Genomic DNA, 17,527 nt, shown 5'->3' on the forward strand with positions numbered 1-17,527 from the left:
ATACAGTTTGCATTTCACCAACCAAATAAGTAACATTATTAAGTAAATATATTTGATTAAATATGGCAAATAATGTTAACCTTTCCCTTAACATAGGAAGTTTTGACTTACTTTTATAGAATTTACAGAAGCAATTGAATTGCAGAAACTGAACTGCCTTTCCAATATTTCCAACAAATGCAAAGCTAAAGTAATAGTTTTTAGCCACTAAATATTTCACACACGAAGAAAAGAACAAAAACCCTTGTTTTCAACAAAATTATTCCTTTTAAGCATAGATAACGGACTATCTAGTAAAAAGTATTCTATTTAATTAATTATTTAAGTTTATTGAAAGAACTTAATTTCTTCTACTGTTTGAATCAACTAAAAAACCTTCCTACTATAATTTCTAGTAGAAAAATCCCCCAAATGTTTATAAAGAATTCTTATAAGAAAACCTTCAAGGAGGCTTTCCTAGAAGTCTGAAAATGAATGGTGAGAATACAATGAGAATAACGATCTTTTTAGAACATAAACAACAAATCTTCTTTTTCCAGAAACTAAAGCTCCTATTTTTAGTGATTTTTTTCTTGCGGTAAAAAATGACAAAAGTCAAATATCCTATGATGCCTATACTATTAAAGCCAAAGATGGGAAAATCGCCGAGCAATCACCAAGTTTTCCAGCTTGGCAAGTTAAACTAGAAAAAAAGAAGCCCTTACTCACCAAGTTTTTAGTAAAAACTTGCTAAAAAATCAGCAAGTTTTAATAAAAAAAACTCACCCACGTTGCACAGCCAGCATCAAGCAAAAAAAATAATGACACTTTCTCATTTCATTTCTTGTTTGCAGTGACTTGAGTGGAGAGTGGAGGAGAAAAGTGGGTTTCCACAACCTTTCTAGGTGATTGCAAGTATTGGAGGCAGAATCAAGTGGATTTAAGGCAGATTTCAACCGATTTTTCAAGAAAAATCACATTGCCAGGTAAGTTTGCTGAGTACATTTTCATGTTTTTTTAAAACATTCTATTCTTTTTTTATTGCATCTGAATGAATACAAAATCAATCCTAAGTAGTTAGAAATGATTCAACAAGACTCTAACACTATTTTTGACAAGTTTTGTTGAATCTATCACTATTTTTTTGAAGAATATCTAGATTTTTTTAAAATAACAAACCCTGGCGCAGTTCCTTTAGTTTTTTAAAACTTTTAATGATGTCTCAAAATATTAAATGATGCTTAAATGACCATTAACAAAGGTTCTAAATTAACGAGCTAAATATAGCAAGAACCTAGGATACTAAAATTAGTCTAATAGGTGCAATGCCCCAAATGGGGTTGAGGATCAGTGCCCCTCATAGGGACTGGAGGCAATGCAGATGGAGTAGAGCGCCCCCTCTTCACCCTCGCCCCCCCCACCACCCCCCTCCCCCCAAACAAGCCCAAATGAAGACAATCAAAACCAAGTAGAAATTAATCATACAAACCATTTTCATAATTTTTGTAACTACTAGATGGGCATGTCATAAGCCAAAGAAGCATTGGATAGTTGTAAGTTTTTTGTTAAAGTAACTAAACTAGCAAGTTTACCTCACTCGACTCAGCAAGTTTGGTGCGAGTACTCAGCAACTAAGTACCCCAAATTTGTTGAGGGTCACTCACCAAGGAACTTGTCAAGTTTAGGTGAATCCTAGCAAGTTTTGTATTAATTCATGGCTAAAACCAAAAGAATAGAAAATTTCCATAATTTTTAAATATGTGAATTCGAATTGTATGATGTGCTCATGTGCAAGGGGCAGCTAACCTACAAAAACCAATTTGTTCCCACCAAACTATAATGATGGTATTCACCAACTTCCTATAGACATGTCAAGACTTGAGGTTAAGTAGGCCATCTAAGACCAAACTCCCCAATGAGTTTTTCAAACTCAAATGGAGTTGCAAGTCTTTCCAAGCATACTCAATTATCTAAGACTGCCCCATACAAAATATGAAAAATTTGTATTTTATCAAGCATGGACTTCACCTAAGTAACCAAGCATTGGCTTTACTAGGGTGCACTCCAAGACCCTCCTTTTTTAAGAATATCTATTATGCATCATTTAATTAGGACCTACTTACTATTGTATGGCCTTGACACACATTTTTAAGGATTTAGAGTTTGGACTCTTGGACTTGGTTAAACCAATATAATTAGGAAAAATGGTGACTACCGTGAAGGTCTTTGTGGCCCCAAAGGCCTTAATTTGGGTTTGGTGATGTTGCACTCAAACTCTTGTCCTACATTTAAAAAGCCAAAAAAATTGCCTAGTCTAGATAGAAAGAGCATTTTTTTCCCTTTATTTGTCTTAAAAGAATAATATTATTAGAGCAATATAGTATTTCCTTATTAATTAAATTATGTTGATTTAATTATTAAGTTGCTTATTATCTCTAGTTTACTTAAGCTAAAATTTGAGCATACAATAATTTATTCTTTTATTCTTTATTATTATGCAGCCTAGATTATTTACCTTTTAGGGTTTTGATCTCCTTTTATAAGGATTGATCTCTCTTTGTAATATTCATTCATTCAATACAGTTTGCAATTCTATTTTGCACATCAAAAATATCTCATCTTTTGTGGATATCCAAATTTGAGCCTCCATAGCTTTGCTCCTCTCTTTCTATGACAAGCATTTGCATGCAAGTGATTCTTTGGAGCTATGGGGTTGAGCTTTCATCAACTTCAATATGGTATTAGAGCACAAGATCTTCATGCCCTTCTTCTGTTTGTGAGAGGTTTGGCTTGGTTTTCAGATCTATGTTTTCTCTTTCAAAGAGTTTCAGTTTTTAGAAGTGTTTTGCATTGGATCTGAGGGGGACCTATTTTTTGAAGCACTTTGAGCCCAAGCGGACCTCACCATTGGATGTGTAGCACCCAAAGGCAAAAAGCCTCATTTCCATATAAAATACATCCAGTTTGGACGTTATTGAAATATGAATCAAAACAATTTTTTCCCAAAGTTGTATAGCCTTGGGCGAGAATTTCAAGATGGTGAGTATTTAATTTTTGTATCCAAAAAAAAAAAACATTTTCAATTGTTATTAAAAAGCGATGCTTCTTTAATAAAATTGACAAATGCTATTTACAAGTGCATAAGTTTTTGGAGGCACCACTTGTTTTTTAATGGAGTGCATTTTTTTAAGAGGGACGCACGTACCTCTACACGAGTCTTAACTTTTTTGTCAAAGTGCGCCTTTAGAATCCGCACACATTGGTGTAGTGTACCTTGTAACAGGCCTGTGCTTGCTTCTCCATGTCCCAGGAGATGTGCTATCAACCAATGGTCCTTTTATAGAGGCTCCGACTTCGGTGCCACTCCTTCCGAGCCAAGTACAGACATGCACTGTCATAGGTCCTAGCCAACACAAGGATGCCTCGATTTTTGGGGTACATTTTTTGTTTAAAATGTCTATGGCCTCCGTTTCGGCATTCTTATTTTTTCTCTACTCGTGATTTCCCTATTCTAGCGCATTAATTTTGGATCTATCAGTATTGGCGGCATTTGTTTGGGATATGTTGGAAACGGTGCAAGTTTTTATCAACTTGCCCACCGCATACTTTGGACCAAGACATGCACATGCTTCTTTGGCCCATGTTCATGCCATCCGAGATGGTCATCGACCTCAACTCCTTGATGCCCTTTATATTGGGTCAACACCCAATCAGTAGCTGGTGTAGCCACGTGGACACCTACATCTGCAAGCATTTTATTTTCATTGGCATTTTTTGGAAGTTTCAATGGTTTTTCAATGGTGGTTGTTTTAGCATAGGCAGTTTGGATTCCTTTTTGATGGTTTCCCTCCCTCCTCTAGCGGCTTTTGTGGTTTCAATTGTACTCAATTGTTTTATTTTTTGCTTGGTGATTTACTGATTTCACACACATACAAAAATTCGGCCACTGGAATTTTATTCTAGCTCCAGCTTTCTAGATCTGGCACCATCTTGGATATTCTTTCCCAGTAGGAGATTGATTTTTCCGACATATTGATATTTTTAGGCACCTGGATTATTTTTCAAGCTTTTTTTTTGCCTAGACGGTCATTTGACCGTCAAACTTTGGGCTCCTCACTTGCTAACATCAACGATTGCATCATCACCCCTATTGACCTTTCTAGCTCTCTTTGGACCTACCTTTGCATTTGTGCTCATATCTTGGGCATCCGAACTTCGTTTTCTATAAACGAGATATCGTCGGAAAGCTGGTTCTGAGCCCGTTACAGTGGGACAAGTAATATTCAATTTTGATTTTTTTCAATGGCTTTTCTTTCTGTCAAAGTTAGGAGCTCTTTTTTGCACTCCGGGAGACATATCTTAAGCATTTGACCTCTGATTTAGGAATTCTTTATATCGTTGAAAAGGTCTTTCAGAGATCTTTCTAGTGATGCTAGTTGTTTTTCCATATTTTGCTCCAATCACATTTTATTCAATATTTTGCATTTTTTGCATTCTAGCAGATACCTTGGTTGTTTCAGGTTCGGGGATCAATTCCATTGCTTCAAATGATTCATCACGGGTTGTACTATTTGTTGTATCAGCCTTATGTCTCTTCTAGTCTTTGTAAACATCATTTGTGTATGCATTCGAACGCGCTGAGATAAAGTGCCATATTCCATCTGTATTTTTGTTCCAATTAATTTGTCTTGGTTTGCCTTTTGATTCGAGCAGTGTCATCTAAGGACACTCGTACAAATTATTGTATTTTTGGGATTCACCATATCTTGTGCCTTATTGGACATGTAATACTATGATTAAAGTGCCATGGGGGTTGATGTTTTACCTTTGTTTGTCATCTTCCTTTGTCTTCTGAGTATCCCTTATGTGACATTAGCCTCATGACGTGACTGAGATTGATCACTTCAGTACACACACATGTATTCTTTTGTGCATCTTGATCACAGTTCCTTGACATGCAGTTCTTTTGGCCCACTTTTTCAGTCGCCTATCACCTCACCCTTGTCTACATTAGGGAGGGGTTCTTCTTTTCATTTCTATTTTGGATGCAACCTTCCATGTTTAATTGATCAACTCTTTAGGCCTTGGTGTTTTATGCCATTTGTATCTTCGAGTTCAGTCGTTTGCCTTTGTGTGCCTCCTGATTTGAGTAGTGTCTTATAAGAGCACATGCAAATTATAGTCTTCTCTGCCTGGTCAAGTTCTATTTTAGGGGAGGTTTTTCAGATCAGCAGTTACTGAGCTTTGCCGCTTCTACATGCTTCAATGGTGTTCTACATGATCATCTCTTTTGTTCCTATCTTCTGGGACATTCTCTAGTTTGGAGGCTTCTTTAGTCCACTAGTTCTTTAAGCATTCTTTCCATCTCTATTTCTCCTCTTTACAGAGATTTTGTTGTGATTGGGTACCTCATCGGGCCTTGTTGTCAGGACCCAAATTTACTTTCAGTAGTAGTTTCTAGGTTTCTAGCTACTCCCTAAGTTTATCTTAAGTGGGGGCGTTAGAGTAATAAAGTATTTCCTTATCAATTAGATCATGTTGATTTAATTATTAAGTCACTTATCTCTAGTTTACTTAAGCTAAACTTTGGGCATATAATAATTAATTCTTTTATTAATTATTATCATGCAACCTAGGTTAGTTACCTTTTAGGGTTTTGATCTCCTTTAATAAGGATTGATCTATCTTTATAATATTCAATCATTCAATACAATTTGCAATTCTTTTTTGCACATCAAGAATGTCTCATCTTCTGTGGATCTTTGAATTCGAGCCTCCATAGCTTTGCTCCTCTCTTTCAGTGACAGGTGTTGCATGTGATTCTTAGGAGCTATGGGGTTGAGATTTCATCAACTTAAACAAATATTATAAACACAATTTTTCCGTTAGTTCATGAAATTGTCAGAAATTTTTAAGTTACCAATTAAATCCCAAAAAAATGAATTACAATTTTATTTTGGTTTGTTGAGTTGGTGCCTATCTCAAGTAGTGCTACCATGGCTGCAGCAGCATCGTGGACCTATCTGATACATAAGCACAAGAGCCATCATAGAGCTCGTGATGCTAGGTCAAGTGATATAGGCTCCTCTACTGTAATGCATGACTGTGTGTAATTTTTCTTTTTGATGCCATGGGTATCATAATCCATGAGTCTTCTACAACAAAACACGTGAGAATATTTGTAGATTTAAAAAAAATTGTTTTGTTCAAACTCAAATACAATTTTATTCTCATTTGATCAATGTATAATTGTGTTTGTGATAAAAAAAGGTTGTATCATTTTAGTTATTTATGTCTTTAAAGTTATTACTTAGTTTCTTGATTAGATTGTGTAACGATTTTTGCCATCAACATTTCGAATCACACTACGTGATCCATCGTCAGGATGAAAGAGCAAGAGATGTAAAACAGTGTGATTTCGATAAAAGTAGGCAATGCCCCATCTTCAAACCAAAACCCTGAATACATACCCACCAGGTCACCATTAATAACAGTAATATTTACAGAAGTATTTGTTATAGACATGGTGCAGGTTTATTCTCCAGGAAAGCATAATCACCAGCCAAAGGATATAATCTGCCACCTAACAAAATGATGAGTTCAATCAAGACACAGAAAATTGAAAAGACAATCAACAAAACAAGGAGAAGTTCTCACATCAGAAGAATAAAAGAAATCATGGGATACCAGAGGAAAATTTAAATAATAAAAAATGCATTTAAATAAAGTTTAATCTTATATTAAGAAGCATGTAAAGAATTGTGATCATTAGTAGGAAAATGGTTTTTAAGTGAGATCAAGCAAGGAAAGGTGTAACATTTGAACAAAAATTTATGATCTGATTTTTACTACTTATAGAGGATGAAAAAATGGGTTCATTAACCTAGGGATGAAACTCCTCTAGATCTGTTTTTCGAGGACAAAACCTATGATTCCTTAAGTGCGGTTTCACACAGAAACCACCAGTGTGCAATATAGGATTAATTACAGTTTGAATTAAAATATTCCTTCAACTAGCAGCAGGTTGAGGCATTTAAGGTAAAAGCATTTCAAGTAAGAATGGTGCTGCAGGCTTAACAGTAGCAGCAACTGCAAATGATAAATTCAGACTTTTCTAAGCTATAGGCTAAACAATATATTTGAATAATACATTATTAAATTGTAATTTCTGAAATCATTTCATATCTATGTTTGAGTATGTAAAATATTATGTGAGCTGGGGTTTACAGATAAATTAAACAGATCATAACAGAAAACATAGAAAAACCTTTAATCAATTTTATAATTCTTATTTCACGGATTTTGTATTTTCAATTTGCCATGTCTCAGTGCTGAGCCCAAGTATGGTCCAAATTAAGCCTGCTGGGTCCAAATCAGATAACTGTGCATAAAAGCTTTACGCCATCTCAACAAACTAACAACCATGTAAATATTTCTGTAACTTCAGTAATGGTAATTATTTCCAATGTCTTAAATTAATTATATAGATTCAAAAAGTCTGATTTCAATTTTCAACAATGAACAAATCTTTTGAAAAAATCAATTTCAGTCATGAAAACAGCTCTTAAAAAGTTAAAACAGAAATTTCAGTCACAAAGCCAGCTTTAGGGAAAAAAAGTAATTCCAGCCCACAAAAGGGATGTAACCTATATTGTTATTTCCATGGATTTCAAAGAAAGAATGCGATGTCTTCTAATGTAAAAAAACTCGGCAAACAGTCTCCCGTGTTTTTTTTTTAAAAGGCAAAAGGCATGAAAACAGTCTCCCATGTTGTTTATGATTTCCAGATGATACACATGAGCCTTAGTGCTGCAGTAACTTCCTGTAACATTGGGTGATGTGAATCCTAAAATGATTGGTGAATTCATAATACAATTGGGCTACAAACAAATCAGCAGAATCTTGAAACAGATTGTAATAGTATAGATGGGTTTTTCCACACTAAAAAACAAAGCAAGGTTTCCATCTTATTCAGTCAATCCCACCCGTATTCCATTCTGTATATGGTCAGTTATCTTTACTTCTTGCTGTTCTTTGAAGGATGATTTGGTAAAAGGGGCTTTAGCTACTTAGTGAGTTAGAATATGAACTGACACTATAAACCTTCTAAAGTCAGCCTCCTTCACTATTGACTAATTTTTTTATGGCCAACTCTGTTATTAGGCTTTTAGTCATCCTCTTCTAAATTGTGGTCTGTACATGACTTCACCAAACATGGGCATTTGATATACCGCCGCAGGCTCTTTAACATATTAATATATCATTGGATAGTATCACCGTATCAGTATAACAGATATTGAGTATCAATTTCAAACATGGGTAAGCTTATTCCCACCCCTCTTCTACCAAATATACTCTACTAATCAAAACTCTTAACAATGCCACATTCACAATGACCACGCCTGTTGTATTGATATGTAACACATTTACCCAAACAATTATCCTTCAACGGTTCTTTTCTGAATTTGTGGCAATATTTTACCTCCAGCTTGAATTCGCCAACATTCTAACCAGTGCCAAAGCGTCCAAATTCTTGGAATTTGATAGATGTTATGTACAATGCAAGGTATCCTCAAATGAAAGGAAGCCAGTAGTACATTGCTTTAACTAACTAGAGAATCAGATTATGGATTCTATGGTAATGGCCTTTGAAAACAAAGTGTATGAAGCCACAAAAAATCAGAGCAACTCCACTGATGGTGAGCATCACCTGCTTGAACCCAGAATAAATATTGTCAAAACATCTTCCAACATTTCCAAAGTCTTTTTCAATGCACCCACAAGGCAACATTCATGCAACTAGTTATTTAGCCCGTGAAAATAAGTTGGATAAGTGGCTGTTCAGCCCATTGTGATTCACATCATGAGGATCCCATTGTATGTCTCACAGGTGGCTGTTTAGCCCTGATAAATGATTTGCAAGAACCACTATATTTAATTTTAGGAGGTACTTTGGTTTATAATATATATAATATATTGTATATGCTTGTTTTGAAGAGGTAAAAATAGACTTAAAATGTCTGAAATCGGATGGGTTGATTGAAATTAAGGTGATGTAGCAAAGGAAACCAATCATCCAGTCGAATCTCTATCTCATTGTTTGTAGCTGTAACACTGACTATCATTAAGAATCAGATCACATAGGTGGCAGTGAATCTGTCAGAGGTGGCTAAGAGACACCCCCGAGTTTCTAAAGTCTGTTTAGGGTTACGTAGACCATTTGTCATTCTTAGTTCCCATAGCAAATCACAACCCTCTTTTGCACAAAAAAGAAATGAATAGCCTATATACCAATTCAGTTGACAGAGTGTTGAGCATATACAGCAGTTTGATGGGGTTGCAGAATTAAAGAAAGGTATATAGCCGTGTTCGCTACATATTCTTCTTTTCACACAAATTGGTCAAATATTGAGGATTCTAATTTCTTGTCATTGGGACTAATAGATTGCTGCCGATTTTCAAAAAATATGGAAACTAAAAGGCAAGATGATACACAAGCATCTCAGAGGTCCAATTTTATAATGCAAGCAGCCATTCGCTACAGACTAACTAGAAAAAAGGAGACGTAAAAACTGGATCAAAAAGGAGAGAATTAGTACCCGCTGTGCGTATCAATAGCTTCTATTTGGCGCAGCGCAATCCATAGCCAGAATGTAATCATGTGTCCTGGAGCAATTGCGGGTCCAGCAAAGGATGGGATCCCCAATATTAACACCTCTGCCCAATGTGCATAAGGCGCAGCAAACCCCATTGGAGCAGTAAATTCATGGTGAATCCGATGGATCTTATCATAACCCCATTTGCAGTGCAACCACCTGTGGATCCAATAATTCCCAAAGTCTTCCACCAGAAAGTACACAGTAAGCTGCGCAATGACTTCCCACAGAGATGGCAGGGGCAAGCTTGTCTTGATACCAATAAACTGCAAGAATGCCAAATTCAAAATATCATCGTTGATATGATGCTATACTCCCGAATTCATCATTATTAATTTGAATGTGGCTACTTTGGCACTTGAAGTTCTTCTGGTTCAAGTATATAGAAATAATATTTTCCAATCCATCAAACGTCAACCCTGCCCTCCGTATAGATGTAAACAAAATATCATAAAAAATTCACAGATACCTCTAAGCTTATCCATTAAAGATCAGATATGTGATTTGTGATGTGTGTATGTGATAACTCCAAAGATCTGATTGCTGTTTAAGCAGGAGTTTAAGGAAAACAAAGCAAAACACAACGTCTCTCCAGACTCCAGCCCAACCCATAAACATAACATATCAAAAATCAAAAGATGAGATCGAGATTCTGCATACCTTGACAATAGGATAAGATGACAGCTGCAGGGGACCAACAACTGTTAAAAAAACATACATTACACTCTTGTAACAATGCAGCACCTCCGATTTGGGTGCGTAGATTTTGGGCTGAATTTTATACTTCTGTAAGCCTTTGGCCTTGGCGAGGTCCAGAATGACCAGCGGCAGCGGCACCATGGAAAAAATTACAAAAAGAAACAATATGTTGTGAAAGTAGAGCCAACTGTCAGGCATTTTTGCTGAGTATCTGAACCATAGATTTTCCCAATAACTGAGGTCCCTGCCCAGAACGCCCTGGGCTTGTTCTATCGTTTCGTAGGGCAGCATTTTGCCTTGTATCTCACTAGATTTCCCCTGTTTGGATTAATGGGCAACTGTATCTTCCGTCTGGTATGTGGATAACAGGGATACTGAACGAGTACAGGAATTTATTAAATAGAGAAAGGTGCAAAGATTCTCTGATGGGACTTTTGTAATTTAAGACCAGAAGAAAATAACAGAATTAAACCAGAACACCTGTTGCATTTTGAGCCCAATTTAACGGTGGGCCAGTTGGAGCGGAGCATTCGATTGCTGTCAAACTAAAAGATTATTATCATAAAGTTTATATGGGGAATGCTGGTATTCAATGATTTGAATTTTGTAGGAGCATTTTAAGATGTTTCAGTTTTTAGTGGGGAGATTGATTATTAAACAGAAACGATTTTTGACGTCATTCAACAAATGTAATACTTTTAGGTTCAAAGCCTGCTGATTAACTTGAAAATTGAGACTTTAAGTAGTAGAAGAAAATTAGAACTTTATATCCAAAATAATATTAAAAAGCTCAGTGGTTTAATTGGATGGGTATATCAATAGTCTATTTTCTAAATTAACAATAAGGTTTTATTCAGTTGTGAGGCTTATTTTAGTTAGCATGAAAGCATTTTATAAAGGTGGTGGCTCCATGCAACTATTAATATTGCTACAATGATTTTATAAGTATAATAATTTTTAAATAGATATAATAGCTAAATTATATTTTTTTTAAATCAATAAAAATATTATTAACATTTTTCCATTAAAAGTAATTTCATATATAAAAGTTATACCAAACAAGAAAGAAATAATAATAATAAACTAGTGTCATGTAACTCTCTAATTTGGTGATCTTATATGGTAAGTACTTGTTAAATATAATAAGAATAATGTTAAGAAACAATAAAAGTTAAATAATTGGACTAAAATATTTTTTATTATAATAGTATTATTCTATTTAACACGAAATTTTGTAATTAAAAATTTATTTATTTTTAAATAAATCATTATATAATATATTATAAGTAAGATATTAAATTATATGAAAAAGATTTGCAAATTTTAATTTTGACATATTAGATTTAGTAAAAATGTGCATGCGTGCGTGCAATGTTGCAAAGCAACTTAGTTTGGAAGAGGAAATTTGAAATCATGCAAATTTTAAATAGATAATATTTTTTATAATTTGAAATTTACCTTTATACCAAAAAAGTGGAAGATTATTTAAATTTATATAGAGAAATAGAAAAAATATGACTTTGGCTTTGGAAAAGGAAATTATAAATTATGGAAATTTTTAATTTGATAAGAGTATAATAAAAGGAATAGTATAATAAAAATCATATAGTAAAGATCATGTTTTAGTGGTCAAATATTTTAAATCAAAATATATTCTTTTAAGCTAAATATTTAAAAATATTAAATTTTCACATAGTTTATATCAAAAAAATAAAAAGGAATAATGCCAGAGAAAAAGAAAATTATTAGATCACTAAAATAATATTAAATATAATTATAAAAGTTAAACTTTAGAAAAAAAATAGATTATATAAATTAAAAATTCCCTAGGCCAAGTATAATAGAAGAGGGAGATAGATTTATGAAGAGATGAAGTTTTAATATATTAATATTTTTATTATTAGTATATTAATTATTATTATTTTTCACATATTTTAAATATATAATTAAAATAATAATAAAATTTAAAAATAAATAAGAAATATGAATAGAAATCAATATATAATACTATTATATAGATAATATATTTTTAATTTTATTATAATATTTTGTAAACAAAAAGAATTCATAGAATATAATTTTAAAAATTATTAGCATTTATTCAACCAATTTGATGGAATGTGGAGATATAACAAAATGGTGTATGTATTGAGAATTTGGCATATAAGTCTCACAAATATGACAAATTTTAAACTTAAAAAACTAACTTATATATTATAAAAAGTACATAAGTTATAACAAAATATAAAATATGGTAAATTTTAATTGCTTCTAAGTAGTTATTTAATAAGAACACGAGATAAGAAAGTGTAGATGTTTGAAGATAAAATATCTATAAAATTGTTGCTTTAATTGTAGAATTTTGTCACCGTGAATACCAAGTATATATAAGAGAAAAGGAAAAAGAGTTGAGAGTAAGAGATGGTTTGATATTTAAGAGAAAAGAAAAATAAAAACAAGATAGAGAGAGGGGTGAATTATGTCATTTATTTTTTATAGGAATATTTTGAGGTTGTGAATGTTATGTTTGTGGGATGATTTTGATGGATTGAATTTATTTTTTGTTCATAAGAATTTAGTCAAAAGGTAACTTTTAGTTTAAATGTACCATCTTTTATATCATTAAATTTTCACTATGTAAAAGGAGATGTGATATCTATATAATCTAATCATTTTTATCAAATGAAATTTCCAATGCCAAGGATTCTAGTATATAAGAAGACAATGATTGTAATTTTCTTGTACCCATATTTTGTGTTTTTTGATTTATCTAATATTTATTGTTAGAAAATAAATAATTGTCAAATGTGGCATACCCATAATTTGTGATTTATCTAATTATTATAGTTAAGTGCTTTAGCATTTACGAAAATAAATGATCGCCAATGTTTTAAAAATATATACTATTAATAATTTAGATTTATAAAGAAAATAAAAAGTTTTCTTAAAGAATGGCCTAGGATAATCTAATAATATGTATTTAACTTAGATTAGTGTAATGATAATTTTTATTTTTTTTATGAGTACAATAAGTATATAGACATCAAAATCTATATCTTATTAGTCTTTTTCATGAAGGCATAAGACTAAAGTTTTTCGATTGTCATTCTAACATTGGTTTGTACTTAAAAATCCTAAAAAATATGCTAAACATAAGGTCTTAATCAATATTTCTATTAAAGTGATTTTTTTATGATTAATTCTTATTTTCTAAATGACTATTTCAATGAAGGAGAAATATGAGGTGAAAACTCATGTTTCACCCTCTAGGAGTAGCCATAGTGGATGTCATGTGAAAGAATCCATGACTTAGCACTTGTGCTCATTCACCCTCTAAGAGTAGCCATGATGAACATCATGATGAGATGACAACATCACATTTGGTGATTTCACAATGGGCACTTGTGCTTATTTGCATTTCCACTCATGGGAGTAGCCATGACGGGGTCATCCTTTGGGAGTAGCCATGGTAAAGGTCATGTAACAAACTATGAATCAACTCTTATATTGATTCACTTTCTGGGAGTAGCTATGGTGGATAACATGATGAGATGATGACATCATGTTGAGTGATTATGTGATGAGAACTTGTATTCTTTTACATTTTCATTCATGTGTGTAGCTATGATGGACCCACCTTCTAGAGTAGTCATGGTGGATATCAATACATGACTTCAATATTGAGAAGGATTCATCACTAACTAAGAGAGAATGTTAATGTTATTATAGTCATGGTCATATTCTTTCAAGATGACATAGATAACAAAAAGGTTGTGATAAGATAACTATTGTGATAAAATAATTATATTGGTAATATAATAACTATATTAATATTGTACTAATAAAAAAAAACTATATTAATATTGCGAGATGGTATAGTTATTTTATTATTATAATGATAATATAACTATATTATAATTATTATATTTATTGTAATAATATAATTACATATTAATTATGTAAATATTTAATATATAATTAACATTTATTAAATTAATGGGGCTACGTGTGATGAGTTGTGGCCCTTGGTGAAGGAGCACCACCAACATATATAAATGAAGATTGGATCTTCCATTTTTGGTAATTAAAGAATACATACTATCTACTTTATGGAGAAGGAAAAGTGCTCAAGGAAGACAATCAAGTATTGTAAATGGCTAGGAGGGCAAATCATTATGTGTGGTTAGATGAACATATAAAAAATAAACAAAAGGTTTAGGTTGAGAAATCCAAGATAACAAAATAATAAATATGAAAAATATCTTAACCTTAACAAAGAATATTGTGAAAGACTTGAAGCTATAATTACAATACTTAGAGAGATGACCAATCTTCACCACATCTAAATCATAAGAATTGGTCCCGGGTAAGATAAAAGTTTCATGCCTACAAAACAAGAACAATTGAAGATAACCACTGATAGGAAAAATGATTCTTCGTCAAAGGTTAGAAATAATGCTTTCAAGAAGCCACTTATCTCAAGACAAACATGTATAAATGAGTTTAGCAATTCTCCTTTCATTCTCTTCCAATTAATTTGGACACAAGGAAACAATCTAGTGAAAGATTGTGTAAAATTATTTTAGATTTAGGAGTAGGAACTATATTTCTCCTCCAAGTAACTACAACATTATATGCTAGTAATAATTTTGGTCACACTGCAAAACCTTGTAGAATTTGTGTGGTAGATTTCTATAAGAAGAAGAACAAAAAGTTTAAGAAGTAGGACAACACTAAGTAGGTTGCTAAGCTAAAGGAAGATTTAGTGGTAATACATTTGGAGAAATCAAAGGTGTAGGTGCACTTGTTTTGAATGATGATAAGGTTGGAGTTGAAAATTTTTTATATGTAGAAGGTTTGAAACACAATCTTTAAGTGTGAGTCAATTGTGTGATCAAGGACATCGTTTAGTTTTTCATCCATATTGTTGTGAGATTTGAAAGGATGGTAAACATATTGTTGATGCAAGTAGGTTTCTGCCAATTTAAACATTATTGATTATATCATAAGGGAGAAGTTAGGAATTTTCTCACTCCATCATTGACATATTTTTTGGACTTTAGGGATTTTTCTTTGTTATATCTTTTTTGGTCTCATTTCAATAGTGTAGTTTGATTTTAGTGATGTGTGATGGCTTTAGTTGTTCAATTATGCAAGATAGTTTTAGGTATGCAAGTTGGTTTCATCATTGATATCAAAGGGGGGAAATAATTTAGGGCATAAATTTTATCTCAAGATAAGTTTGTTTGTTTGAGCATTGCTTTAGAGCATCACTTTTTAGGTTGATTTTGAATGAGTTCCCATAAATGAAAAAGGGAGAGATTGTTAGTGTATGTTGTTATTGATGTCAAAGATTGATGATTAAGGTCACATTAATTTTAGATGGTTACTTAAATTAATAGAAAATTAGTTGAGCTACTTCCTCACTTGATTGAAGTTCTCATGCTACTTAAGTTGGTTGTGTGCTTACTTGTCTACCTAACATTGCTTAGTCAAATTATGTCATTGATTTATGTGTATTGTGGGACCTATTTCCCATTTGGTTCAATTCTTTTTTTATTGATTATTAGATAAGTTAGTACACTATGATATTTTATTTTTTTAAGTTCTCAAAAAGAGGTAAAGTTGTTGTTAGGTATCAGTGGTCAAAATCCAAAACCTAATTGTCACTTATAAGATATACATGTGAAGCTACATAATACAAAATGAGCTTCTTTTTTATACCAAGAAGAAAGACTATTAGACAACTAAGAAGATATGAACTAATCCCAAGCACCAATGATGTTGTTGTTGCATTCACCATCATCAGTATTAATCGATGGATCAAGTGGGGGAATCTTAGCAATAACTTCCCAATTGGGTGCATCTAGGACATGGTTATTTTGGATTTCTTTGTTCTTCTCTAGAATGTTGATGTTTTCCTTGCCCACAAACTATTACAATGCTTTGTGTTCCTTTTTATCATGCATCTCACCATATGTATTGAAGTAGTGCGCAAATTTGGTATCTACCTTGTATAACACCATTGCTCCTTCCTATAATAAAATCATAAATCTACTTTGGGGATCTTCAATGCTGTAGATACCTAAGACATGATAAGTAAATATGTGAATTTTATTGAAAACCTAATAAGGTCTCTTTTGGATACCTAGAAAAGTTTCTCATTCCTCTTCTTCCAAATGAACCACAAGATTTCATTAGAAAAGACAGACCAAAATCTACCAATCTTATCATAAAAAAAAAATCTAGTAAGAATCTCGATCTAGGAAAAGTAGAGCCTTATTCCACATAACAGGTCTACTAAAAAATGAAGATCATATCAATAATGCAAATCTACACTCAAAGAAAATGTGTTCAGTGGTTTTAGGGACATGAAAAATAGAACAACCAATGGGCAATATACCAACATGACACATATTATTAGCGAGAAGTCTCTTAAGTAAAAGAATCCAATGAAACAAAGGTTGTTAGGCTTGTTAGATTGGTGCATCATAAAGTCTAGGATGAAATATCATTTGGAGTTTGGCCAATCAAGACACTAGTTTTTGTTTGAACCTTTAAGAATAGTATTATCCTCTTTAACCATGTTATAAATTTTTTTTTGTGTTCATATCCATAAATGAGGATCCATCTTTCTATTTGATTATGTTAAACATTTCTACTATAAATACTAGTTTGCCATGGAAAAAAGTGTATGTGACTTTATTGATAAGGGTATATGTTTTTTGTGTGATGTTGGGAGATCAAATTTAGTCCTTAGTTCAACCCAAGTCCCTTTCATGTTGTTAATCAAAACAGCTCCAATACCAATTATGCCCTTATTACACCATAATTTGTAGAACAACTTTGAGTGAGTGCAAGAGGTTTACCATTCATTTGAATACCCCACCAAACGGATCTATCCATGACAAAGAAGCGAGGAGGGTCATCTACTGCATCTTTGAAACATAATAACCTTCTTACCTAAGTCCAAGCCTTCTAGATTGTAGCAAAAACATTCAAGCCAAAGACTTTGATCAAAATCATCAAGAATAATATCAATAAATAATAGTTCTTTCCATATTTTCCCTTTTTTAATAGTAGACCTAACAATGTTATTTCTCATAAGAATTTTCCAAGGTCCATTGCCTCTGACAGCTTTAAGGATCCATTTCACAACATGTCTTTTTCTATTACCTTGGCCATCGAACCAA

The 17,527-nt window shown here is 32.7% G+C and overlaps 1 protein-coding gene across 1 annotated transcript in view; it reads right to left on the bottom strand.

Moving 5' to 3' along the window:
* Positions 1-10,876, bottom strand: part of LOC149551742 (methylsterol monooxygenase 1-1-like) — a 59,999-nt gene extending 49,123 nt beyond the window's left edge. Inside the window, exons 1-2 of the mRNA XM_089787248.1 lie at positions 10,296-10,876; positions 9,579-9,901 (exon numbers count right to left, since the gene is read on the bottom strand). Of these exons, the coding sequence (XP_089643374.1) occupies positions 9,579-9,901; positions 10,296-10,625 (653 nt within the window). The 5' untranslated portion in view covers positions 10,626-10,876. The remainder of the gene's footprint in view (positions 1-9,578; positions 9,902-10,295) is intronic.
* Between the last annotated feature and the right edge of the window lie 6,651 nt (positions 10,877-17,527).

The sequence above is a fragment of the Cupressus sempervirens genome, chromosome 6, assembly GCF_028749045.1.
Source record: "Cupressus sempervirens isolate cs-2001-9-10 chromosome 6, ASM2874904v1, whole genome shotgun sequence".
Lineage (NCBI taxonomy): Eukaryota > Viridiplantae > Streptophyta > Pinopsida > Cupressales > Cupressaceae > Cupressus > Cupressus sempervirens.